The 27,500-nt window shown below is 36.1% G+C and overlaps 1 protein-coding gene across 1 annotated transcript in view; it reads left to right on the top strand.

Annotated features, from left to right (window-relative positions):
* The window catches only part of LOC116461778 (disintegrin and metalloproteinase domain-containing protein 5), a 128,337-nt gene that overhangs the window by 27,331 nt on the left and 73,506 nt on the right, over window positions 1–27,500 (top strand). The window contains exons 11-12 of the mRNA XM_058433413.1: window positions 4,028–4,164; window positions 11,830–12,013. Coding sequence (XP_058289396.1) covers window positions 4,028–4,164; window positions 11,830–12,013 — 321 coding nt within the window. The remainder of the gene's footprint in view (window positions 1–4,027; window positions 4,165–11,829; window positions 12,014–27,500) is intronic.

The raw sequence follows: 27,500 nt of genomic DNA on the forward strand, positions 1-27,500 counted from the left end.
CTATGTCAAATAGGAGTAGTGAGAGTGGGTATCCTTTCCTTTTTCCGTTCTTAGGGGGAATGCTTTCAAGTTTTCTCCATTCGGTATGATGTTGGCTGTGGGTTTGTCATATATATGACTCTTATTATTTAGAAGTATGTTCCATTTATGCCTCATTTGTTGAGGAGATTTTATCACAAAGGGATGCTGGATTTTGTCAAATGCCTGCTCTGCCTCTATTGATATGATCATATGGTTTTTGTTTTTAGTTCTGTTTATATGTTGAGTCATGTTTACTGATTTGTTTATGTTGAACCATCCTTGCATCCCTGGAATAATGCTCACAGATAGTGTGCTTGATCTGTGCTCTCTTCCTGGACTTGGAGCAGCAGGGATGGAAGCAGCAGTGGCAACAAGTGGCAAGGGCTCGTCAGTGACCTCTGGGAGTAGGGTGGTATATATTCAGTTGGTACATGAAAGTGCCTGGCCTCCTTTGTTGATGTGGTGGTGTCAGCTGGCACTGGGCTCCTCAGCTCAGGCAGTGGGGCCAGGACTGCTCTGGGCAGCCAAGTCACCATTTCCCTGGGAGGCAGACTGACACTTCAGCTCAGGCCCTGAGGGGAGAGGCAGGGCACAGTAGGGACTAAGATGGGTAGACCCGAGTAGCTCCATAGTAGCTTGGCCCTGCAGGGGAGGGTGTAGCAGCAGCTTGGTTCAGGGATGGCAGGCCACCAGGCAGGGATGTTTCAGTAGTGGCAAAGCATCAGGGATAGAATGGGACACCTCCAGAACAGGACACACTCCAGCAGTGGTTCTGGTTCCAAGCAAGTCGAGTGGAGTAGTTGCTCAGGCCATGGGGACGGGGCACAGTGTCGTTTCCTTCTCATGGGGAAGCATAGCTCCTTCAGGTGGGTTCAGCACCTATGAGGACTGTAGGAATCTCCAGTGGTGAGGACTTTAGGTGTCCAAGGTGGTGATGGGGGCTGCTGGGGTCTTTTTGCCTACCTTTTTCCCCAGGGAGAAGTCCCTCCTGTTTCCAGACTAATCTGAGCTGGGAGACACTGTCGTGGAAGCAAAATGTTTTCTTCTGTTCTCTGTGTGGCTATCCTGGGTTTCTATGTGTTTTTTGTTTGCTTGTTTGAGATGGAGTCTTGCTCTGTCACCCAAGCTGGAGTGCAGTGGCACAATCTCAGCTCATTGCAACCTCTGCCTCCCAGGTTCAAGCAATCCTCCTGCCTCAGCCTCCTGAGTATCTGGGATTACAGGCATGCACCACCATGCCTGGCTAATGTTTGTATTTTTAGTAGGGACATGGTTTCACCATGTTGGCCAGGTTGGTTTCAAACTCCTGACCTCAGGTGATTCACTCATCTTGGCCTTCCAAAGTGCTAGGATTACAGGCATGAGCCACCACGCGCAGCCTATCCTGAGTTTTGTGCTACACAGGGCTTCTGCTCTCCTTTGATATACTTGGCACCCTTATTTCATTATTTTCACCAAAGTGTAGTTGTTTATTCATTGTTTTGACTGTCTTTGTAGGGGGGACAAGTGGTAGGGGCTTCCATCTTGCTGCTGCCATCTTGCTGCTACCATCTTGCTGCTGTCACTTCCCTCCCAATATCTTTTTTTAAAAAGTTTCTTTTTAATTTTCATTATGATTAGTTTAAATTTGTGTTTCTTTACTGTTCTGGTTCATTCATTTTGATTTCTGTTTGTATGTTTTTCAGTTTACTTTCCTCATAGGACTTTCACTTATCAAATGCTATGTAAGTCAGGGCAAATTAAGAAAACAGGTACTACACTAGGTATTTCAAAAGGATTTAGAAAAGAGAATTAGTTATACAGGTATTTCACATCTGAAAAAAGTCAAAAGGGAATAATGAGTTAACAGATAATAAAATGATAGTTACCACTCCAGAACTAAGGAAAATTGGGGTTCCCAAAATTGAGGTCAGAAGAGGGAACTTCCAACTGGCATTTAGGTCTCTGGAGGAAGGAGTGCTGCCTCGAGCTGCTGCCACATTGAAGGGGCATAGTTACATGGGTTCTGATAGTACTGGAAGAAGTTGGAGTCAGGAAACTATTGATCCTGGAGTAAACTACAAATACTGAAATAAACTTCCACTTTAGGAGCAAAATTGGGCCATGGTGCTGACAGAAACAACAGTCCACGGGAAAAAGAAAGCCACTTCTTTCTTCCAACTGCAGATAATTTGGTAACAAAAAAATATGAGAAATGCAGTTTGCAGAATCTTAGTCCCACAGTCTTATAGCAGAGTATAGAAGGGTAGATTTGAAATTCATTTTTTTGTTTTTTTTTATGGTGCTTGCACTCATCTGTCATATCATTTTTTCTTATGAGACTCCTTAACATATGAGGAAAAAAAGAGGATTCTAACTTTTTCCTCTAACGGATAGTAGAGGGAATAGGGATCTACCAGAGTTAGGTAAAAATGTGGCCTTTCCTACCATTTATTCCTTGCTTCTTTCCTCATAATTTCTTTTGATCAAAAGTTGGGATTGGGAAGGAGAGATTGCTTGGGTTCAAGCAGTCGGCCAGGAAGTGAAATTACTCTTTTTTGAAGGTGTACTGAAACGTTTGATGCATTAGTTTATTGTTATGTTGGCCATGCTGTTTTTCTACCTGTTAGTGGGTATAGGTGAACAATAAGCGACCCAGGGCAATGTGGAGAACCAAAAATTTAGAAACATCTCCGTGGATCGTGGCCGTCTTCTCTGAACTACTCTTATCACTCCCTCACTATTATTTACTTCTGGTTCATCAGAAACCAATTACCTTTTCACATTACAAGATCAATTAACTTTCTTCTATGATGTTGTTGTTTTTGTATTTTGGAGATGTTCAGTGGCCCTTATTATTTTGCTATGTGGTGGAAGAATTAATTGATTTTGGTGGAAGTACTTAAATAAACAGAGTAATGTCATGTGAGTAATTAAGGCATGTAAGAGCTTATTCCGAATGTTTTCAATTTTACCTGCAACTTCAAAATAATTTGAAATTACTTAGAAACAGATGATAGCTGTGTTCTTTCTCCTATATAACAACATTTTAATTGTCTTCTGAATAGTCATCTGAGCAGGACTCTTAAAGGAAAACATAAGCATTGGAAATGATGTACAAGAGAACAATAATACCTATGAGGATGCATTGTTTATCTATTGTGACATGACAGATAACACCAAAACTTAGCAGATAAAAACAATTCAGTTCTGTAGGTTAGGAATCTAGGAGGAATTCAGTGGGTGGTTCAAACTCTAGATTTCCAACAAAGGCCAAAATCGAGGTGTCAGCAAGGGCTGGAGTTATCTTAAGGTTTGACTAACGGGGGATATGCTTTCAAGCCCAGTCATGTGGCTGTTGGCAGACCTCAGAAAGTCTGTTTCCAAGATCACTCATGTGGGCTTCTCTACTAGTTCACCTCACGGCATTGCAGCTGGATTCCCCTAGAGTGAACAAGAAAGAGCAAGATAGAGATAGCAAGAAAGAGCAAGATAGAGAATTTAAGAAGCCAGTCCTTTTATAACCTATCCTGGACATGATGACCCATCACTTCTGCTATATTCAGTTAAAAGCAAGTCAGTAAGTCCAGCCTATATGCAATAAAGTGGGATTCCACAAGGACGTGAATATCAGGAGACAGGGATTACTGGGACCCGTTTCAGAGGCTTCCTACTACAGAAGGAATGTAGAATCGACTATTGAAGACTATTAAAGGCATTTTGTTTAAAATAATTCAAAGAAGCCATAAACTAGGGTTTTCAACTGTGCCGTTTGCTAAGATAGCTGATATTGTCATTAAGTAATAGTGTTTTGAAACTTAATATAACTATTATGTGGACTCATTCATGTTTAATAAATCTATAATCAAAAAGTTTATAAACTGCTATAATTGCATCCACATAGGTATCGTGAGTGCATTAATAAATTTTAAGAATTAATTTCATATACTAATTTTTGATTCAGTAAATGTTATATTTTAGAACTGATTATAATTATTAGTTAACTTTTTCTTTTTCTTATATTTAGTATACAGAGGGTTTATCCTTGGAGTCATATACTGTCATTATTGTTCAGTTGCTTGGCCTTAATCTGGGATTAACTTATGACAAAACTGACACCTGCCATTGTTCAGAAGATGTTTGTACAATGACGCCAAAAGCAGTGTAAGAATTTTCTTTATTAAATAGACATGTTCTTTCCTTAATTAATTTCTTTCTTCCTTGTTTTCTTTCAAACTTTTTTCTTTTTAATTTTTGTGGGTACATGGTAGGTGTATATACTTATGGAGTGCATGAGATGTTTTGATACAGGCATGTACTGTGAAATAAGCACATCATGGAGAATGGGGTATCTATTCCCTGAAGCATTTATATCCCTTGAGTTACAAACAATCCAGTTACACCCTTTAAGTTATTTTAAAATGTATAAATAAGTTATTATTCATTGTAGTCACCCAGTTGTGCTATCAAATAATAGGTCTTATTCATTCTTTCTGTTTTTTTTTGTACCCATTAACCATCCCCACTCTCTATAGCCCCCTACTACCCTTCCCAGCCTCTGGTAACCATCCTTCTACTCTCTATTTCCATGAATTCAATTGTTTTGATTTGTAGATCCCACAAATAAGTGAGAACATTTGATGTTTGTCTTTCTGTGCCTGACTTATTTCACTTAATGTAATGATCTCCAGTTCCATCCATGTTTTATTTTTAATTGTGGATACATAATAGTTGTACATCATAAATATATACATCATGAATATTTATGATATAGGTGTGATATTTTGATCCACGCATACAATGTGTAGTGATCAAATCTGGGTTATTAGGATTTCCATTACTACAAGCATTTGTCAATTCTTTGCATTAGGGATGTTCCAATTCCACTCTTTTAGTTATTTTGAAATATGCAAGTAATTATTGTTAACTGTAGTCACCTTATTCTGCTACCGAACACTAGATCTTACTCCATCTATGGGCGTTGTCTAACCTACAGACTTGGAGAAAATATTTGCAAACCATACACATGATAAAAGAATAATATCCTAAAATATTTAAAGAACACAAACATCTCAACAGCAAGAACATATACAAGCCAATTTAAAAATGGGAAAAGGACCTGAATAGACATTTCTCTGAAGAAGACATACAAATGATCAATAGATTTATAAAGAAATGGTCGACATCAATAATAATTAGAGAAATACTGATGTTAGAATTGCAATTATAAAAAAGAAAAAATATATGTGTTGACTAGAATGGGAGAAAAGGAAACACTTGTACTCTGTTGGTGGGGGTATAAATAATACAGTCATTATGGAAAACAATATGGATATTCCTCAAAAATACTAAAAGTAGAATACCATATGATTCAGCAACCCCACATCTGGGTATATATTAATAATAATTAAAATCAGTATGTTGAAGAAATATCTGCACCCCCATGTTCATTGCAGTTATTGACAATAGCCAAAATATGGAAGCAACCTAAGTGTCCGTCAGTGGATGAATGGATAAAAACATGTGGTTGTCCTAGTTCATTTTATCCGCCTATATCAGAATACCCAAGACTGTTAATTTATAAAGAACAGATATTTATTTTGGCTCACCATTCTGGATTTTGAGAAATCCAAGGTGGGGAGGCCTGCATCTGTTAGAGCCTTCTTTCTCTCATGCTATGCAGGAGGAAGGGCAAGGGAGTACAGGTGCATATATGAGAGGAGCTGAACTTGATTTTATAGCTAAACCACTTTTCATGATAACTATGACAGTCCATTCAGGACATGCATGATAGAAACATCCTCAAGGATTAGTTCTCATGGTCTAATCAACTCTTGAAAGTCTCACTTCCCAACACTGTTGCGTTTATTGGGTATTAAAATTGACACATGAATGTTGGGGGACACACTCAAACTATAGCATTTCACCCTGCCCCCAAAATTCACATCCTTCTCACAATTCAAAATACATTCATTTCACCCCAATAGCCCCCAAAGTCTTAACTTCTAGCATCAACCCAAAAATCTGAAGTTCAAATTCTAATCTAAGTCAGATGAGGGTAAGACTCTAGGCATGGTTTATCCTGAGGCAAATTCCTCTCCAGCTGTGAGCCTGTGCAATTAACAAGTTGCATTGTTTTTTGGTGCTTCCAAAATACAATGGAGGAACAGGCACAGGATAGACATTCCCATTCCAAAAGGGAGAAATAGGCAAGAAGGAAGGGGTAACTGGTCTCACGTAACTCCAAAACCCAACAGGGAAAAACAATACTGGCTTAAACCTGGAGAATAACCTCCTTTGACTCCATGTCCTACATCCTGGGCATCCTCAGGTGGAGGTTGAGTCTGTAAAACATCAGGATTCTTGCTTCTTTCTGGTCTTAGTCCACCCAGCAGCTTTCACAGGTTGGAGTCTCATGCCTGCATCTCTCCCACACTGAGGGTGCAAGCTGGTGGCTTTAAAGTTCTGGGGCCTCAGGGGCTGCCCCACTCCCATGGCTTCACTGGGCATTTCCCTAGTGGGAGCTCTTTGTGATGATCTCACTCTTATGGCCTTGATGGGTTTTGCTCTAGTGGGAGCTCTCTGCAGTGGCTCTATCCCTGTGACAAGTCTCTGCTTGGGCTCCCAGGCTGTTGATGACATTATTTGAAAAATCTAGGTGGAGGTCACCGTGGTCTGGCACAGTGGCTCATGCAGGTTTGCAGAGTTAGCATCATGTGGACATTGTCAAGGTTTACCACTTGTGCCCTCTGGAGAGGTGGCTGAGCCACACCTGGGCACACTTGAGTAATGGATGGGGAAGCTGAGAAGCACTGTGTCAGAATGCAGAGTCCCAGGGCAGCCCTGGGCAGTGAACCTGTGGAGCACACCTCAGGCCTGTTCTCTGAAACCATTCAGCCCTTCTAGAGCTCTGAGCCTGTGATGGGATGATGGGAGAGGCAGCCTCAAAGATCTCAGAAATGCCTTCAGGGTCATTCTCTTGTTGTCTTCCTGGTTAAGCAGGATGGAACCTGGCTTTATTGTATCCATATTAATCTCTTTAGCAAACAGATGCTTTTTTTTTTTTTTTTTTTTTTTTTTTTGAGATGGAGTCTCACTCTGTCACCCAGGCTGGAGTGCAGTGATGCGAGCTCAGCTCACTGCAACCTCCATCTCCCGGGTTCAAGCAATTCTCCTGCCTTAGCCTCCAGAGTAGCTGCAATTATAGGAACATGCTACTATGACTGGCTAATTTTTGTATTTTTAGTAGAGAAGGGGTTTCACCATATTGGCCAGGCTGGTCTCGAACTCCTGACCTCAGGTAATCCTCCCGCCTCGCCCTCCTAAAGTGCTGGGATTACAGGTGTGAGCCACCATGCCTGGTCACAGTTGCCTTTTTAAACATGCTTTTTTATTTCTTACATAGCCATCCTGAAAGTTTTTCAAATCTGTCTGTTTTGCGTCTTTTAATGATAAATTCCATATTTAAATCATTTCCATTCTCATTTTACTATAAGCAGCCAAAAGAAGCCAGGCAGCACCTTGAACACTTTGCCACTTAGATATTTCTTCTGCCAGATATCCTAGTTCATCACTCTTAAATTGAGTCATGGATGGGGAAGCTGAGAAGCACTGTGCCAGAATGCAGAGTCCCAAGGCAGCCCTAGGCAGTAAATCTGTGGAGCACAGGATGTCTTCCACATGGTCCTAGGACGCCAAACAATTCCACTAAATTCTTTGCAACTGTGTAGCAAGGGTGGCCTTTACTTCCGTTTCCAGTACCTTGTTTCTCATTTCTACCTGAGGCCTCATCAGAATGAACTTTAAGTCCATATTTTTATTGGTTTTATGATCACAACCACTTAAGTAATATTTAAGAAGTTCCAGACTTTCTCTACACTTCTTCACTTCTTTTGAGCCCTCACCACAATCTCCCTTAATGCTCCATTTCTGACAATCTAGGACTTTTCTGCTTCTCTAAACTCTTGTAGCCCCTACCCATTATTCAGTTCCAAAGCTGCTTTTACATTTTTAGAAATTTGTTATAGCAATAGCTCCACTTTTTTCTTATTCTGATTTGTACTGTTAAAACAGAATGCCCACGACTGGGTAATTATAAAGAAGAGAGGTTTATTTGCCTTATGGTTCTGGATCCTGATAAATTCAAGGTTGAGGGGCCCATATCTTGTGAGACTTCCTTGCTGTGTTATCCCATGACAAAAGGTATAGGGGCAAGAAAGCATACACACGTACTAGAGAGGGGATCAAACTCACTTTTATAACAAACCCACTGTTCTGAAAATGAACTTGTTCTTGTGATAATAACATTAGTACATTCATAAGGACAGAGCCCTCATGATCTAATCACCTCGTAAAGGTCCCACCTCTAAACACTGTTGCATTGGGTATTAAGTTTCTAACACATGAACATTAGGGGACACATTCAAATATAGGGGTGATATTATACACAATTCAGCCTTAAAAAAGAAATAAATTTTGTCATTTATGACAACATGGATGAATCTGGAGAAGATTATGCTGAGTGAAATATAATCCAGGCACAGAAAACAATTCTGCATGATTTTACTTATATATAGAATCTAAAAAAGTCAAACTCATCAAAGTAGAGAGTTGAATGGTGGTTACCAGAGGCTGGGGGTGGGGAGTGGGGAATGGGGAATGGAAGGATACTGGTAAAAACGTACAAAAGTTTGGTTAGAATAAAGAAATAATTTTAGAATAAATTGCACAGTGCAGTGACTATAGTTAATAATAACATGTTGTATATTTCAAAATTGCCAAAGAGCAGATTTTAAACATTCTCATCACAAAAAAATAATAAATATGTGAGATGAGGGATATGCTAATTAGCTTGATTTGTGCATATATTGCAATATATACATGTATCAAAACATCACATTGTGCCTCATAAATATATACAATTATCATCAACTGAAAATAAAATTTTTAAGAGTTAAAATGCTTTGATACCTGCATTTAAAACTGGCATTGTACGATATAAAGACAAATGGTAGAATTCATGCTAAAAACTTAGAATTTTAATTTAGGACAACACTGACTAGCAAACAAATAACACCATGACACCCGAGAGACTGCTGAAAAAAGAAAAAGCTTTTCATTTTAATACCATTAACAGTAATTTTCCCTGCTTTATACGTAAGGGGCCCCATATTTCCATTCCTGAAAATTAAGCTGTTAGTCCTAGTTTTTCTGTATCAATGCCAAGACTTGATATGCTCAATATGTTCAATTTATGTCTTTTTAGTTGGTATGTAGTATTATCTCATATAGGTTTTATATGCACTTCCCTAGAAGCTAATGATTTGAACATATTTTCATACTTTATATCCTTTGCAAAGCTTATTTGGTAATGTGCCTATTTAGATCTTTTTTCCACTTTGTAAAATAAAAATATAGATTTTTGTGCTGTTAATGAATTACAAGATTTGTTTGTATATTCTGGCTATGGTTTCTTTACCAGATACATGATTTTCAATTGTTTCTTTGTAGTCTGTGGCTTGTCTTTTTTCTTTATAGTTGTCTTCTCTGGAAGAAAGGTTTTAAAATTTTGATTCAAAAGTCCAATTTATCAATTTTTATGCACCAGGCTTTTATAGCTCTTATATTTAGTTTATGATACATTTTGCAATTATTGTATATGTGTCCAAGTTCATTTTTATTTTGTCATATAGAGTGACAATTATTCTAATACCACTTGTTGAAAAGACTAGCCTTTTACCCACTTAATTGTCTTGGCAATTTTGTCAAAAATCAATTTACCATGAATGTGTGTATTTATTATTGGAATCTCTATTCTAATTCATTAACCTGTATGTCTATCCTTATAGGAAAGCACACTGTCTCTATTACTGTAGCTTTACACTGAGTTTGAAATCAGGTAGTGCAAGTGCCCTGAGTTTTTAAGTATTTTCCCAAATTGTTTTGGCTATTCTAGGTCCTTTACATATTCATCTATATTTTATTATCAGCTTTCTAATTTCTGCAAGAGTCCTGCTGGGATATTGCATTTTCAATATCATAGATTTTTGGTTTTTTTTTTTTTTTTGATAGAGTCTTGCTCTGTTGCCCAGACTAGAGTGTAGTGGCATGATCTTGGCTCACCACAACCTCTGCCTTCTGGGTTCAAGCGATTCATCTGCCTCAGCCTCCCAAGTAGCTGGGACTACAAGGTGCACACCACCACACCTGGCTAATTTTTGTATTTTTAGTAGAGACAGGGTTTCGCCATTTTGGCCAGGCTGGTCTTGAACTCCTGACCTCAGGTGATCTGCCTACCTTGACCTCCCAAAGTGCTGGATTACAGGTGTGGGCCACTGCGATTGGCCAAAACTCCTTTTAAGAAAGGATGAGATGGTATTGGTGATGGAACTTGCTGTAGCAGGCAAGCAACATCAGTTTGCAAGGAAAAAAATTCGTCTTGTTTGTGCTGTCATTGAACAGGACTGACAACAGCATGAACAATAGTCAACACCATAGGCATTTCAATTGGTTCAGCTAACACAATTCTAGCTGAAAAATTAAAGGTGAGCAAATTTTCCACTCAATGGGTGCCAAAGTCATTGTGTCCAGAGATAGATAAGAGCAGATAAGAGCAGAACTTTGATGGAGATCAGATAAGAACACAACTTTGATGGAAATTTTTTTGAAGTGATTTTGAAAAAGAATCAAATAAAACTAGTGAATTTTGCAAGTCATTGGATACACAATCAGTGTATTAATATAACAATGAATTGGATTTCTGTATATTTGGTAACAAATAGAAAATGAGATAAAAGGTACAATTCCACATACAATGTTTTCCAAAACAGGAAGTATATAGATATTAATTATGTGCGATTGTGTACAAATAAAAATTAAGATTCTGAAACATTTCATTGAAGAATTGTAACAGGAGGTGCAACAGCTTTACCAGCACAATCCTGAAGATAAAACACAATCAAAGCAATGGCTACCAAGTGGTGGATATGGTCCAGCCAAAGCCAAAGTGAACCAGTCAAGAGCCCATGTCATCGCAAAAGCTTTTTGAGATGCTCAAGATACTTTATCTGTTGACTTTCTAGAGGGCCAAAAAATAATAACATCTGCCAATTAGGAGACGATTTTTAGAAACTTAGCCAAAGCTTTTGCAGAAAAATGCCTATGAAAGTTTCACCAGTGGGTCCTTCACTATAGCAATGCTCCTGCTCATTCTTCTCAACAATAAGAGCAATTTTGTGAGAGTTTTGATGGAAAATTATTAGGCATCCATCTTATAGTCTTGATTTGGCTCCTTCTGTCTTCTATTTGTTTCCTAATCTTAAAAACTCTTTAAAGAGCACTCATTTTTCTTCAGTTAATAATGTAAAAAAGACTTCATTGATCTAGTTAAATTTCCAGGATCCTCAGTTATTTAGGGCTGGACTAAACAGTTGATATCATTGCTTACAAAAGTGTCTTGAACTTGATGTTGAGAAATAAAGTTTATATATTTATTTTCATATTTTAATTTTATTTTTTCATGAACTTTTAGAGGTCCCTATATCTATACTAGATCTTGTATAAAACAAGATGTATGACTAAAAAGAATTTTGGAATGTGTGTGTGTATATATGTATATACATATATTTATTTTATTATAAATATATATATTATCCTTGGTGGAGTTAAAAACAGTTAAAGCCTATTAATATAATAAGTATGTTTTAAGATTTGCTAATTGTTTTCTATGAAGAATAATGCTCTTTAAGTCTCTCTTTAAAGCACCATATTATGGGATATATAAAAATATACAACATTAATTTGTGTCATACCCATATTTTTATATTTTAGGCACTCTGGTGGTATAAAGGATTTTAGCATCTGTAGCTTGGATGACTTCAAATATATTTCTTCTCATAATGGCCTTACGTGTCTTCAGACAAACCCTCTTGAAATGCCGACCGACACACAAAGGAGAATATGTGGCAATGGATTGTTAGAAGGAGGTGAAGAATGTGATTGTGGCACTAAAGACGTTAGTAGAATTTTTTTTCTAAAATTTTAAAAATGTTCTAGTAGTAAAGATGAATGCCTTATCTATTAGTAAAATAGATTTGAAAAATATATTCTTTGGAAAAGATGGGAGCCTTTGTTTTCTAATTTTATTGTTTTTGGAAGCGTGTTCCCTAGATAATTTTTGTCTTCAGTTATTGTCTTCTGACATTATTTAGTGTATGTATTAGCTTCAAACGTAAGTTTAATTACCACTAAGAGTGTTGAAGGGATTGAAAGAATATACCCTCAACAAAAAGCAGAAATAAAAACAGACAACAACATCTAAAAACAGTAGATTATAACCAATGGGGTAGCAAAATGCATGGTTTGTTAATACAGGTAAAAACATTTTCTGTGGAAAGGTGATTCTAATTAAAATATTTTGAAATTAAATCTATCATAATTATAAAAAATATAAAAATATACAACTAAGATCAAACAAAAATAATTATAAAAGATGATAAAGGGACATCTGCAAGATGGCCCATTAGACAGCACTAGAGGTGCCTGATGCTGGTCTCCTACCACAAGAGAGGACCAAAACAATGGATAAACAACTACATTTGACCAGAGTGAGTCATAGAGTGCTGGAGTACAGGAGAGGAGTGGCAAAAACCCAGTGGTGCACAGAAACTCAGAATGACTGCCTAGAGAGAAGAAGGAAACACCGTGGTTGTGACAAGATAAACGCATAATGATAAAGAACAAGAAGTAAAACTCAATCTGGCCTAGAAATATAGGTTACTGGCAATCTTCAAAATAATAAAACTAATGAATCTTGCAAGTCATTGAAGACAAAAGTGAATATATAACAATGAATTGGATTTCTGTGTAGAAACAGCAAACAGAAAATGAAATCAAAGGGACAATTCTACATATAATGTTTCCCAAAACTTGATATGTATAGATATAATAAAATATGTGCAATTGTGCACAATAAAAATTAACATTACTCAGGAAAAGCAAAAAACATTGAAATGAATGGAGACATTTCCCACTTTCATGGATTGGGAGACATAATATTGGGATTTCAGCTCTACACAAATGGATCCATACATTTAACACAGCCCCAACCAAAATCCACTTATCTTTTTGTAGAAATTGACAAGCTGATTCTACAATTGATATGGAAATGGAAATGACCTAGAATAAACCAAGCCATGAAAAGAAAAACAATAAATTGGAGCACATATACTAATTTTCTATAAATTTCAATATTTTCTATGAAGTTATAATAATGAAGACAAGGTAGTATTGACCAAAGGATAAATACATACAATTAATAAAGTAGAACAGAGAATCCAGCTATAAAATGATATTTATATGACCACTTTACATGGTAAGACAAAGGGCTGTTCAATGGGTGAAGAAAATCTTTCCAACAAAATTGTATAAACTAAACATATGTGTAAATAAAATAAAACTTCACCTCTCACCATACACAAAAAATTGACTTGAAATAAATCAAGGACCTAAAAATTAGAGCTAAAGCTCAAAAACTTTTGGGATAAAACATAAGAGACAATCTTTGTGACTGGTGGTAGGCAACATTTTTTAGATTATGGCAAAAAGAAGTTTAAAGAGAAAAATGATAAGTTGTACTTTCTCAAATTTAGAAACTTTTTCACTTAGACTCTGATAAAAATAAAATGACAAGCTCCAGAATGTGAGAAAATATGTACAATTTGTATATTGACAGGTGGCTTTTATTCAAATATGTGAAAAGACAAGACTTAGTTTCTGGTCAGGTATCTAAGACACTTGGAAGTTGCCACTCCAATGTGTCAACTAGTAAAAAGGTGAACAGACTGAATAAGCAGCAACTCTTTTTAGATCTGTTGGAGAAGTGAGATCACAGGATGAAGCACTGCCCCCAAATTCAATAGACCAACAAGTGAATACAGAGGATCACAACTTCTAGAACAGAAGCATGTGAGCTAAACTTTCACACAGCCGGCACTGGAGTAGAAAAGCCTAAACTAAAATTGACAAATGCCAGAGGCTCAGTGTATATAACTATGAGAGTTAAGAACTCCAGGAGGACCCAGTTATTGAGGTTGTTCTCATACTTTTATGAGCTTTACCTCTAGAAGTTTAATCTTGTTCTCACAGTGAATATCAGAGAAAAATTCCCTGTGCTTCCAGAAGGAGGAGGAGAAAAGGAACCATTTTGAAATAAGCCAGAGTGTTCATTTCTTACCAAAAAGAAATGGAAGGGAGAAATTAGGATTGTTATGTTATTATGAATTACACTATCCCTGAAGTGGTATAGTGTTATTTGAAAGTGGACTTGGATTAGTTGTAAATGTATATTTTTATCTCTAGGGCTACCAGTAAAAAAATGTTTTAAAAAAGTATAACTGATACACTAAGAAAAGATAGAAAATAGCATTGTAAAATGCTCAGTTAAACACAAAAGCCAGGCTGGGCATCATGACGTGCACCTGTAGTTTCAGCTACTTGAGAGGATGAGGTGAGAGGATTCCTTGAACCTAGAAGTTCAAATCAGCCTGAGCAACATGGTGAGATCCTTTTTCTAAAAAGAAATAAAGAACGAAAAGAAAAAAAAAGACAAAAACAAGAAGAACCGAAGTCACACAAATAGAAAACAGCAATAAATATAGTAGTTATTAATTTAACTGTATTCATTATCACTTTGCTTTCAATGATTTAAGTGCACCAATTTAAAAAACAAAAGAGATTGTCAGAATGGATCAAAAACCAAGATCTAGCTCTCTGTTGTGGTGGGTAATACTGAGTGTCAGATTGACTGGAATGAAGGATGCAAAGTATTGTTCCTGGGTGTGTCTGTGAGGGTGTTGCCAAAAGAGATTAACATTTGAGTCAGTGGACTGGGAGAGGCAGTGGACTGGGAGAGACCCACCCTTAATCTGGGTAGGCACCATCTAATCAGCTGCCAGCACGGCCAGAATAAAAGCAGGCAGAAGAACATGGAAAGACTAGACTGGCTGAGTCTTCTGGCCTACACCTTTCCTCCATGCTGAATGCTTCCTGCCCTTGAGCATCAAACTCCAAGTTCTTCAGCTTTGGGACTCTTGGACCTTCGACCACAGACTGAAGGCTGCGCTATCAGACTCCCTACTTTTGAGGTTTTGGGACTGAGACTGGCTTCCTTGCTCCTCAGTGTGCAGATGGCCTATTGTGGGACCTCACCTTCTGATCATGTGAGTCAATACTCTTTAATAAACTCCCCTTTATGTATACATCTATCCTATTTGTTCTGTCCCTCTAGAGAACCCTGACAAATACAGTTGTCTACAAGGAGCCCTCTTTAATATAAATATACACGTAGATAAAAATTAAAGAATGGAGAAAAATATGCTATGCTAACAGTGATAAAAAAAATCCAGGAGTAGCTATATTAATTTCAGACAAGCAGTCTGCAGAATGAGGAAAGTTTTCCTGGATAGAGCGAGACAATTATAATGACAAAGGGGTCAATTCTGCAAGAAGACATAACAATTTTTAATGTGTATGTGACTAACAACAGAGTGTCAAAATACACGAGGCAAAAATTGATAGAACTGTAAGGAGAAATAGATGAATCTATTATTATAGCTGGAGACTTCAACACTGCTTTATCAGAAAAAGGCAGATCCAGCAGACAAAAAATCAGTAAAGACATAGTGCAACTCAACAATAACTTTAACCAACTGGATATAATGGACATCTATGGATGACTTCATCCAACAACAAAAGAATACACATTTTTCTTAAAGTCATATTGAACATTCAGCAAGACAGACCATGTTCTGAGCCACAAATAACCACTGAACAAACTTCAAGGAATAGATACCATAAAATGTCTGACCTCAGACCACAATGAAAATGAACTAGAAATTTGTAACAGAAAGATTGCTGGAAAGTACCAAAAACTTGGAGATTAAAAATCACACGTCTAAATAACACATGGGTTATATAAGAAATATCAGGAGAAATTTAAAAATAGTTTGAACTGAATAAAAATAAATACACAATTATCAAAAGCCATGGTGTTCAGCAAAACAGTGCTCAGAGTAAAATTTATAACATTGGTTGCATGTATTAGAAAAGGAAATAGAGCTAAAATCAACAGTCTAAGCTTCTACCTTAAGAAACCAGTAAAAGAACAAACTAAATTTAAAGTAAGTATAAGAAAAAAAATAATAAAAATTAGAGCAGAAATCAATGAAACTGAAAACAATAAATTAATAGGTACAATCAATAAGATTAAAAGATAGTTTTTTGAAAAGATCAATAAAATTAATATGCCTCTTACCAGACTAAGAAAAAAGAGAAATGACACATATTACTAACATCAGAAATAAAAAAGAGTACATCACTACAGACAGGGTATTAAAAGGAGGATCAAGAAGCTATGACCAACTCTATGCCCACAAATTTTATAACTTAGATAAATTGACTAAATCCTTGAAATACAATCTGCCAAATTTAAACAAAAACAGACAATATTAATAGGCCTACATCTATTTAAGAAATTGAATAAATAATTAATAACCTTCCAGAAGAGAAAGCATCAGGCCCAGAAGAATTTACTAGTAAATTCTACTAATCATGTAAAGAAAAAACATATACTAATTCTCTATGGTCTCTTTTAGAAGATAAAAGCAAAGGAAATACTTCTTAACTTATTCTGTGAAGTCAGCATACTCAAATACTGAAAACCAAAATGAAGGCCTTACAAAGAAAGAAAACTACAAAACAATATCACTCAAAAGCATAGAGGCAAAAATACCCAACAAAATATTAGCAAATAAATTCCAACAATGTATAAAAAGAACTGTACAACATAATTAGGTAGGATTTATCCCAAATGTGCAAGCCTAGTTCAACATTTGAAAATCAGCTAATGTAATCCATCACATCAACAAAGTAAAGGTGGAAAAATTATGTGATCATATTAATAGATGCATTAAAAGCATTTTATAGAAGCTAACAATCATTCATGATAAAAACTCTGAGTAAATTAAGAATGAGAAAAACTTCCTCAACTCAATTAAAAAATATCAACAAAGAACTACCTGTGAGGAATTGGAAGCTTTTTCACTAAATCAGGAACAAGTGAAGGATGTCCCCCTTCACCACTACTTTTCAATATCACACTGGGAGCCCTAGGTAATGCAATAAATGATAAATGTAAATAAAATGGATACACATTCAGAGGAAGGAAATTAAAGTGTCATTGTTCCCAAATGGCATGGTAACCTATGTAAAAAATCTGAAAAAATCAGCAACAGCAAAAAACTATGTGAAACAAATAAGTGGTTATGGCAAGGTTGTAGGATACAAGGTTAATATATGAAAGTCAACCTTTTTCATATATAACAACAATGAACAGGTAGAATTTGAAATTAAAAATGCGATACCATCTACATTCTCATTCCCTGAAATTAAATACTTAGGTATAAATCTAAAAAAAATGTTCAAGATCTATATGAGGAAAAGTATAAAACTCTGATTTAAAAAAAATCAAAAAACCAAATAAGCAATATTCCATGCTTATAAATAGGAAAACAATATTTTTAGATGTCAGCTCTTCCAATTTTGATCTAGAAATTCAATGCAATTCCAATCAAAATCTCAGAAAAGTTGTTTGTGGATACTGAAAAGTGATTCTAAAGTTTGTATGGAGAGGCAATAAACCCAGAATAGTCACAATATTGAAGGACAATAACAAAGGTTGAGGACTGATACTACCTGACTCAAGAGTTACTATAAATGTACAACAATGAGGAAAGTGTAGTATTTACATAAGAATAGACAGATAGATTGATGGAATGGGATACAGAGCCCAGAAATAGACTGACATAAATATAGTCAACTGATTTTTGACAAAGGAGCTAAGATCATATGATAGAACAAAGATAGTATTTTCAACAAATGGTGCTAGAACAACTGGATATCCATGTGCACAAATGTGAATATTGACACAAACCTTATACCTTTTGCAAAAACTAACTTAAAATGGATCACACTCCTAAATGTAAAATGCAAAACTATAACACTTCTATAAGATAACATAGGAGAAAATCTAGAAGATCTTGGGCTTGGCAATAACTTTTTAGATTAAAAAAACCAAAGGCACATACATGAAATAAATAATTGGGAAGATGGGCTGTATTGAAATTTAAATAATGTCTCTCTGCACAAGATGCTTTCAAGAAAATGAAAAGACAAGTCACAGAGAAAATATTTGCAAAAGACAGACATTATAAAGGACTTTATCCAAAATACACAAAGAACTCTTAAAGCTCAATTATACAGTTTGACTGTGTCCCAACCCTAATCTTGTCTTGAATTGTAGTTCCCAGAATCCCCACATGTGGTGGGAGGGACCTAGTGGGAGGTAATTTAATCATGGGGGTGGCTACCCTCATGTTGTTCTTGTGATAGTGAATTCTCATGAGATCTGATGGTTTTATAAGAGGCTTTTCCCCCTTTTGCTTGGCACTTCTTGCTGCAGCCATGTGAAGGATGTGTTTGCTTTCCCTTTTGCCATAATTGTAAGTGTCCTGAGGGCTCCCCTGCCAGCCATGCTGAACTGTGAGTCAATTAAACTTTTTAAATAAATTACCGAGTGGCAGGTATGTCTTTATTAGCAATGTGAGACTGAACTAACATAGTAAATTGGTACCAGGAGTGGGAGGCTGCTGTGGAAGTGACTTTGGAACCTAAAGATGTGGAAGTGGCTTTGGAACTGGGTAACAGGTGAAGATTGGAACAGTTTGGAGGGTTCAGAAAAAGACAGAAAGAAGTGGGAAATTTTGGAATGTCCTCGAGACTTGTTGAATAGCTTTGATGAAAATGTTGATAGTGATATGGACAATGAAGTTCAGGCTAAGGTGGTCTCAGATGGAGATGAGGAGCTTCTTGGGAACTGGAATAAAAGTGATTCTTGCTATGCTTCAGCAAGAGACTGGCAGCATTTTGCTCCTGCCCTAGAGATCTGTGGAACTTTGAACTTGAGAGAGATAATTTAGAGTATCTGGCAGAAAAATTTCTAAGCAGCAAAGCATTCAAGATGTGACTTTTAAAAATTTATTCACAAAGATATTGTTTGGAATTGGAACTTATGTTTAAAAGGGAAGCGGAGCATAAAAGTTTGGAAAATTCACAGGCTGATGATGTGATAGAGAAGAAAAAAAATCATTTTCTGAAGAGAAAGAGAAATTCAAGCTATCTCCAGAAATTTGCATAAGTAATGAGGAGCCAATGTTAATCACCAAGACAATGGGGAATATATCTCCAGGGCATGTCAGAAGGGCAGCCCTTCCCATCACAGACCCAGAGGACTAGGAGGAAAAATGGTTTCATGGGCTGGGCCCAGGGTCTTGCTGCTTTGTGCAGTCTCAAGATTTGGTGTCCTACATCCCAACCATGGCTAAAAGGGCAGAGGCACAGCTCAGACCATGGCTTCAAAGGGTGCAAGCCCCCCAAGCCTTGGCAGCTTCCATGTGGTGTTTAGCCTGTGGGTACACAGAAGTCAAGAATTGAGGTTTGGAACTTCTGCCTAGATTTCAGAGGATGTATTGAAATGCCTGGATGTCCAGGCAGAAGTTTGCTGCAGGCTGGCACCCTCATGGAGAACCTCTGCTAGGGAAGTGCAAAAGAGAAATGTGGGGTTGGAGCCCCTCCCAAGAAAGTCCCACCGTGGCACTGCCTAGTGGAGCTGTGAGAAGAGGGCCACCATTCTCCTGAACCTAGAATGGTAGATCCATTGACAGCTTGCACTGTGCACCCGGAAAAGCCAGAGACACTCATGCCAGCCCATGAAGGAAGCTGGGAGGGGTGCTGTACCCTGAAAAGCCACAGGGGCACAGTTGCCCAAGGCTGTGGGAACCCACCTCTTGCATCAGTGTGACCTGGATGTGAGATGTGGAGTCAAAGGAGATCATTTCAGAGCTTTAAGATGTGACTGCCCCAGTGGATTTTGGACTTGCATGGGGCCTGTAGCACCTTCATTTTGGCCAATTTCTCCCATTTGGAATGGATGTATTTACCCAATGTCTATACCCCATTGCATCTAGACAGTAACTAACTTACTTTTGATTTTACAGGCTTATAGGCAGAAAGAACTTACCCTGTTGGGAAAGCATGATTGTGTTTTAAAATGTGACAACATGAGATTTGGGAAGGGCCATGGGCACAATGATATGGTTTTGCTGTGTCCCCACCCAAATCTCATTTTGAATTGTAGTTCCTGTAATCCCCATGTTTTGTGGGAGGGACCCAGAGGGAAGTAATTGAATCATGGAGGTGGTTATCCTCATGCTGTTCTTGTGATAGTGAGTGAGTTCTCATGAGATCTGATGGTTTTATAAGGGTTTTTTTTCCCTATTGCTCGGCATTTCTCCTTGCTGCAGCCATATAAAGAAGGACATGTTTGCTTCCCATTCTGCCATGACTGTAAGTGTCCTGAGGCCTCCCCAGCCATGCTGAACTGTGAGTCAATTAAACCTCTTACCTTTATAAATTACCCAGCATTGGGTATGTTTTTACTAGCAGTGTGAGAAGAGACTAATACACTCAACAGTAAGAAAACAAACAACCTGAGTAAAAAAGAGCCAAGGACTTTAACAGACACCTAGCCAAGAAAAGATATACAGATGGCAAATATGAAAAGATGCTCCACGTTATATATTATTGCAGAAATGCAAATTAAAACACCAAGATACCACTACCTACCTATTAAATGATCAAAAATCTAGAACACTAAAAACACAAAATGCTGATGAGGCTGTGGGGCAACAGGAATTCTCATTTATTATTTAATAAGCAAGATGAGTGGAATGCAAAATAGCACAGCCATTTTGGAAAATAGGTTGATGGTTTCTTTTAAAACTAAATATGCTCTTACCATATTATCTGGCAATCACTCTCTTTAGTATTTACCCAAAAGAGTTGCAGATTTATGTCCACATATAAACATGCACACAGATGTTTCTAGTAGCTGCACACAGATGTTTCTAGTAGATTAATTTTTAATTGCCAAAACTTGGAAGCAACTAAAATACTTTTGAATAGGTAAATGAATAGTCTTTGCTACATTGGACAATGGAACAATGCTCTAAAAATGTTGTCTATTAAATAAAAAGTGCTAAAAAGAAATGAGCTATCAAGCCATGAAAAAACATGAAGAAACCTAAAATATGTATTACTAGGTAAAAGAAGCCATCTGAAAAAGCTATGTACCACATGGTTTCAACTATGTGACATTCTAGAAAAGATAACAGTATGGGGACAGTAAAAAGATCAGCAGTTGCCAGGGGTTAAAGGGAAGGGAGGGATGATTAGGTAGAACACAGAGGACTTTTAGGACAGTGAAACTACTCTGTATGATACTGTGGTGGTGGATACATGTCATTATAAATTTTTCAAACACATACCATATACAACACCAAAGTAAACCCTAACTAATGTAAAATTGAACTCCAGGTGATAATGGTGTGTCAATGTAGGATTATCATTTGTAACAAACGTACCACTCTGATCTGTTGATAAGGAGGGAGGCTGTGTATGTGTGTGGGCAAGGCATGTGGAAAATCTCTGTACCTTCTGCCCAATTTTGCTGTGATCCTAACAATGCTCTAAAAATATTTTATATTAAATAAAATTTAAAAAGACAAAATCTGTATTTCTTGAGAGTATATATTACAACTCAATTAAAAGAAGACAAATGACCTAATAAAATTAGGCAAAATAATTTGGACAGTTTACAGTATATTGTTTATAAATGACAATAAGAAAATGAAATGATGTTTAACATCGTCTGGGAAAAATAATTAAAACCACATCATATATACTGCACACATATTAGAACGTCTGTAATAATACACCCCCTTCTGATAAAAATAGTGAGTTTTGTTGAGATGTAGAGCAACTGAAATTTGTGTGAATTGCTAGTTGGGTGTAAAAATATTTGAAGCATTTTGGCCATGTCTTATAAAGTTAAATATATACTTTCCTTTTGACCTAGATTTCCATCTCTGAGTATTTTTTTCCCAAAGATAAAAATATATATCCCCCAAAATATTTCTACATGAATGTTTAGAGCTGCTTTATTCATGGCAGCCAAATACTAGAAATAATCCAAATATCTATCATTATGTGGACAGATACATTGTGGTATTTCTAGTCATTGGAAAACTACTCAGCAACAAAAAATGAACAAAATGCTGGTAAATTTATCACCATTGGTGAATCACAAAAAAGATTATGCTGATTGAAATAAGCCAGATTCACAAGGTTATGTGATATATGATTCTGTTTCTGTAAAATTATAAAAAAATGGCAAGTAATCTTCAGTGTGAAGAAGTGGTTGACTTCAATAAGTAGGAGATATCTCTGGTTGGCGATGGGAGTGTTCAGTAACTTGATTATATGAGTAAATGCATATGGCAAAATTCATTAAACTAAACATTTTAAATGGGTGTAGTTTATTGCAATTAAGTTAGTTGAAGGGTACATGCTTTCAGTTATGCAAGAATACCCTCTACTGTAAATTTATATAGCCAGAATGCTTCTCCTAGAATACTTTTGTTGATTCTGTAGTTAACTCAGTGTATGATTGTGATTCAACCATGATTTGATAATTGGAGTTCTATCCTAATTTGCTAACTCTTACCAAGTAAATTTATCTTTATTAAATCTGGTATATTAGCTACTGTTGAATTATTTCTCAACCTCATACAAATTATATTAATTAACCCGAAACCTTTTAGCACGCACACCAAGACAATCAACAAAACCTGATTTAGGCCCTGATTTGTAGCACTTGCTGAATTCCTTCCTTTAAACATTCCCACAATGGCAGATTTAAAGTGACAAATGCAACATTATTAAATGCAGAGTTGGAAAAATGTGAACGGTAGCAGATCATTGTACAGTATTTCCACCAAAAATTAATAATAGACAATATTTTCAAGAGCATAGCTAAAATTAAAATGTAGGAAAATAAGAAATGATGTTTTCAATATTTGCTACCTTTTAAAAATATAATTTATTTCATTGTAAGTTAATGAAATTCAACTTTTATTAATGGCTTTGTTAGCAACCAGTTCACAAAATTTCTGAAAATTTAACAATTGGCCCTTGCAAGCCAGAACGGGGTTGGTCCAGCACACTAGGACATGTAATAATTCTAAATTAAAAATCACCCAAACATAGTTTCAAAATATTTTAAGGCGAAATTTTACTATGAGGAGAGACAGACAAATTCACAATCACTTTAAGAGGTGTTAACACATCTTTGGCAGGAAACAATAGAAAAAGCAAATGAAGGCCGGGCGCGGTGGCTCACGCCTGTAATCCCAGCATTTTGGGAGGCCAAGATGGATGGATAGCTTGAGGTCAGGATTTTGAGACCAGCCTGACCAACATGGTGAAACCCCGTCTCTATTAAAAATACAAAAATTAGCTGGGTGTGGTGGCAGACGCCTGTAATCCCAGCTATTCGGGAGGCTGGGGCAAGAGAATTGCATGGACCTGGGAGGTGGATGTTGCAGTGAGCCAAGATCATGCTACTGCACTCCAGCCTGGGCAACAAAGTGAGACTTCGTCTCATATGAAAAAAAAAAAAGGAAAGAAAGAAAGAAAAAAGAAAAAGCAAATGAAAAAATCATTGAAGATACACAATATTTGAACAACAAATTAAAGATGACCTAAGTAAAATATGTAAAACATTTTTTCTAAGAGCTGCTGGGAACACATTATTTTATTTATTTACTTTTTATAATTTCTACTTTTATTTTAGACTGGGTGGGGGTACATGTGCAGGATTGTTTTCTGGGTATACTGTGTGATGCTGAGGCTTCAGGTACAATTGATCCTGTCACCCATGCACTGAGCTTAGTACCCAACAGTTAGTTTTTCCACTCTTGCCTCCCTTCCTCACTTCCCACTCTAGTAGCCCTCAGTATCTATTGTTGCTACCTTTACGTCTATGAGTACCCAGTGTTTAACTTCCATTTGTAAGTAAGAATAAGCAGTGTTTGGTTTTCTGTTCTTGCATTAATTCACTTAGGATAATGGCATATGGTTTTTGTTTTTAATTCTATTTATGTGATGAATCACATTTATTGATTTGCATATGCTGAACCAACCTTGCATCCCATGAATGAAGCCTACTTGATCATGGTGAATTAACTTTTTGATGTGCTGCTGGCTTTGATTTGCTAGTATTTTGCTGAGGATCTTTATGTCTATGTTCATCAGGAATATTAGCCTGTAGTTTTCTTTTTCTCATTATGTCTTTGCCAGGTTTTGTTATTAGGGTTATGCTGACTTCATAGGATGAGTTAGGGAAGAGTTCCTCCTCCTTGATTTTTTGGAATAGTTTCAGTGGAATTGGTGCCAGCTCTTCTTTGTATGTCTGGTTGAATTCAGTTGTGAATCCATCTGGTCTGGGGCTTTTTTTGGTTGGTAAATTTTTATTATTGATTTAATTTCTGAACTCGATATTAGCCTGTTCAGGGTTTCAATTTCTTCTGATTCAATCTTGGGAGATGGTGTGTTTCCAGGAATTTATCCCTTTCCTCTAGATTTTCTAGTTCATGTGCATAGAAGTGTTAATAATAGGCTTAGTATCTTTTACATTTCTATGTGGTTGGTTATAATGTTACCTTTGTCATTTCTGATTGTGCTTATTTGGATCTTCCCTCTTTTTTCTTTGTTAAGCTAGCTAGTGGTCTATCAATCTTGTTTATCCTTTCAAAAAACACACTTTTGGTTTTGTTGATTCTTTGTATTTTTGGATTTCAATATCATTTCATTCTGCTCTGATTTTAGTTATTTATTTTTTTCTGCTAGCTTTGGGGTTAGTGTGTCCTTGCTTTCCTTGTTCCTCTAGGTGTGAGGTTAGAGTGTTAATTTGAGGCCTTTCTAACTTTTTGACGTAAGCATTTGCCACCATAAACTTTCCTCTTAACACCATTTTTGCTGCATCCCAGAGATTTTAGTATGTTATGTCTGTTTTCATTTATTTCAATAAATTTTTTGATTTCTGCCTTAATTTCGTTGTTTGCTCAAAAGTCATTCAGGAGCAAGTTGTTTAATTTTCATGTAATTGTGTGGTTTTGAGAGATATTCTTGGCATTTATTTCTATTTTTATTTCACTGTGGTCCAAGATTATGCTTGGTGTGATTTTAATTTTTTAAAATTTATTGAGACTCACTTTATGGCCAAGCATGTGGTTGGTCTTAGAGTATGCTCTGTGTACAGATGAGAAAAATACATATTTTGTGGTTGATGGATGGTGTGTTCTGTAGATGTCTATTAGGTCCAATTGGTCAAGACTCAAATTTCAGGCCAGAATTTCTTTGTTAATTTTCTGCCTCAGTGATCTGTCTAATACTGTCAGTGGCGATGTTGAAGTCCCCCACTATTATTTTGTGACTAAGTCTTTTGGTAAGTCTAGTAGTACTTGTTTTATGAATCCGGGTGCTCCAATGTTGGGTGCATATATTTTTAGAATAGTTACATCTTCTCATTGAATTTAACCCATTATCATTATGTAAAGTCATTCTTTGTCCTTTTTTTTATTGTTGTTGATTTAATGTCTGTTTTATCTGATATAAGAATAAAGACACTGTTCTTTTAGTCTATTTTGTGTTTGCATGATAGATATCTCTGAAACCATTTACTTTGAGTCTGTGGGTGTCATTACATGTGGTAAGGGACTCTTGAAGACAGCAGACAAATGGTTCTTGTTTTTAATGCAACTTGCCAATCCGTGCCTTTTAAGAAGGGCATTTAGACCATTTAAATTCAAGGTTGATATTGATATGTGAGGTTTTGAGACTATCATAAAGTTGTTAGCTGGTTGCTTTGTAGTTTCTGTTGTGCATTGCTTTATAGGGTCTGTAGGTTAGGTACTTAAGTGTGTTTTTGTGGTAGCATATATCATTCTTTTGTTTCCTTGTTTAGAATTCTTTTAAGGTTCTCTTATAAGGCTGGTCTAGTGGTAATGAATTCCCTTAGCACTTGCTTATCTGGACAATATTTTATTTCTCTATTTATGAAGACTTAGTTTGGTGGGATATGAAATTCTTAGTTGAAATTTCATTAAAAATGCTGAAAATAAGCTCCCAATCTCTTCTGGTGTGTAAGATATCTGCTGAGAAGTTCACTGTTAGCTGATGGGTTTCCCTTTATACATGATCTGACCCTTTTCTCTAGCTGCCTTTAAGACTTTCTCATTAGCATTGAACTTGGGCAGTGTAGTGACTATGTGCATTGGGAACACTTTTTTTAGCAATAATAAATATATTCAATGTGTCAATATTTTATCCCAATCACTGCCAACTAATCTTGGGTCTTGACCAAGTCATACCTAGCCCTAGAGGTTATGAGACAACTGGGTTAAAATTATATTTTCAAAGTAGCTACATATTTTTAACTATGTAAGTAATACACAAATATATGATAATTGTAAAAAAATCTAACATTAAAGATAAAAGTAAAATTTCCCCTTGGGACTATCACTCCCATCTATAAGGTCCCCATTGTTAACAGCTTTGTGTGTATTTTTTCAGACTTTTCATTCTAATTTTACATATATATATGTCTATAGAAATATGGGCTGTAATTCTGTGGAGGAAGTTTTGGACAAATGATATTCTATACATTTTTTGCAAATTGCTTTTCTTACTCAACAATATGCCTCAAATATGTTTGTATCTATACATAAAGGCTGCATAGTGTTCCAGTGGAAAAAAAAGATACACAAGTGTGTGTTTACCTAGTACATTGCAACAAAGTATAAATCAATAAATAAATCAATTAACAATTTATTTTTCTGCTGAGAAGTTCACTCAATAAACCAATTAACATAGCCAGAATATCCTCGATATTTGCAAAGTTAAAAAAAGTATGCTTTTAAATTACCAGTGGGTAAATATACTATAATGAAAATTAGACATTATCAAAACTCAGCAATGTATCTATAACTATGTTTCAATGAAAATTTATAGACTTCAATGTATAAATAATAAAGATAAGAGCAAGAATTAATAAAATTAGCAATCATTATATAATAGACAGCTTAAAGAGAAAACTTGGTTCCTTGAAAAAACTAAAAAAAAAGTTAAAAATTTTCAGGTAACACTAATGAAACCAAATAAGAAAAGGTATAAACAACCAATATCAGGACTGAAAAAGAAAAAAAAAACTCAGAACCTACAGCTAGAAAGAGGACATAATAAAAAATTTTATATTGATAAATATGAATATTCTGAGAATATGAGAAATTACTAGAATGGTAAAACTTACAATTACTGACTCAATGAGAAACAACAAATTAGAGTGTTCTCATAATTAACAAAAGAGTTGTATCTCTATTTTAAAAACTTCTGACAACTACCACCAGCCTAGTAGATTTCTCTGATAAATTCTAATATTGAAGGAAGTAATAATCCAATTTTCTTCTTTTTTTTTTTTAATAAACAAG

The sequence above is a fragment of the Hylobates moloch genome, unplaced genomic scaffold (genome assembly GCF_009828535.3).
Source record: "Hylobates moloch isolate HMO894 unplaced genomic scaffold, HMol_V3 SCAFFOLD_22, whole genome shotgun sequence".
Classification (NCBI taxonomy): Eukaryota; Metazoa; Chordata; class Mammalia; order Primates; family Hylobatidae; genus Hylobates; species Hylobates moloch.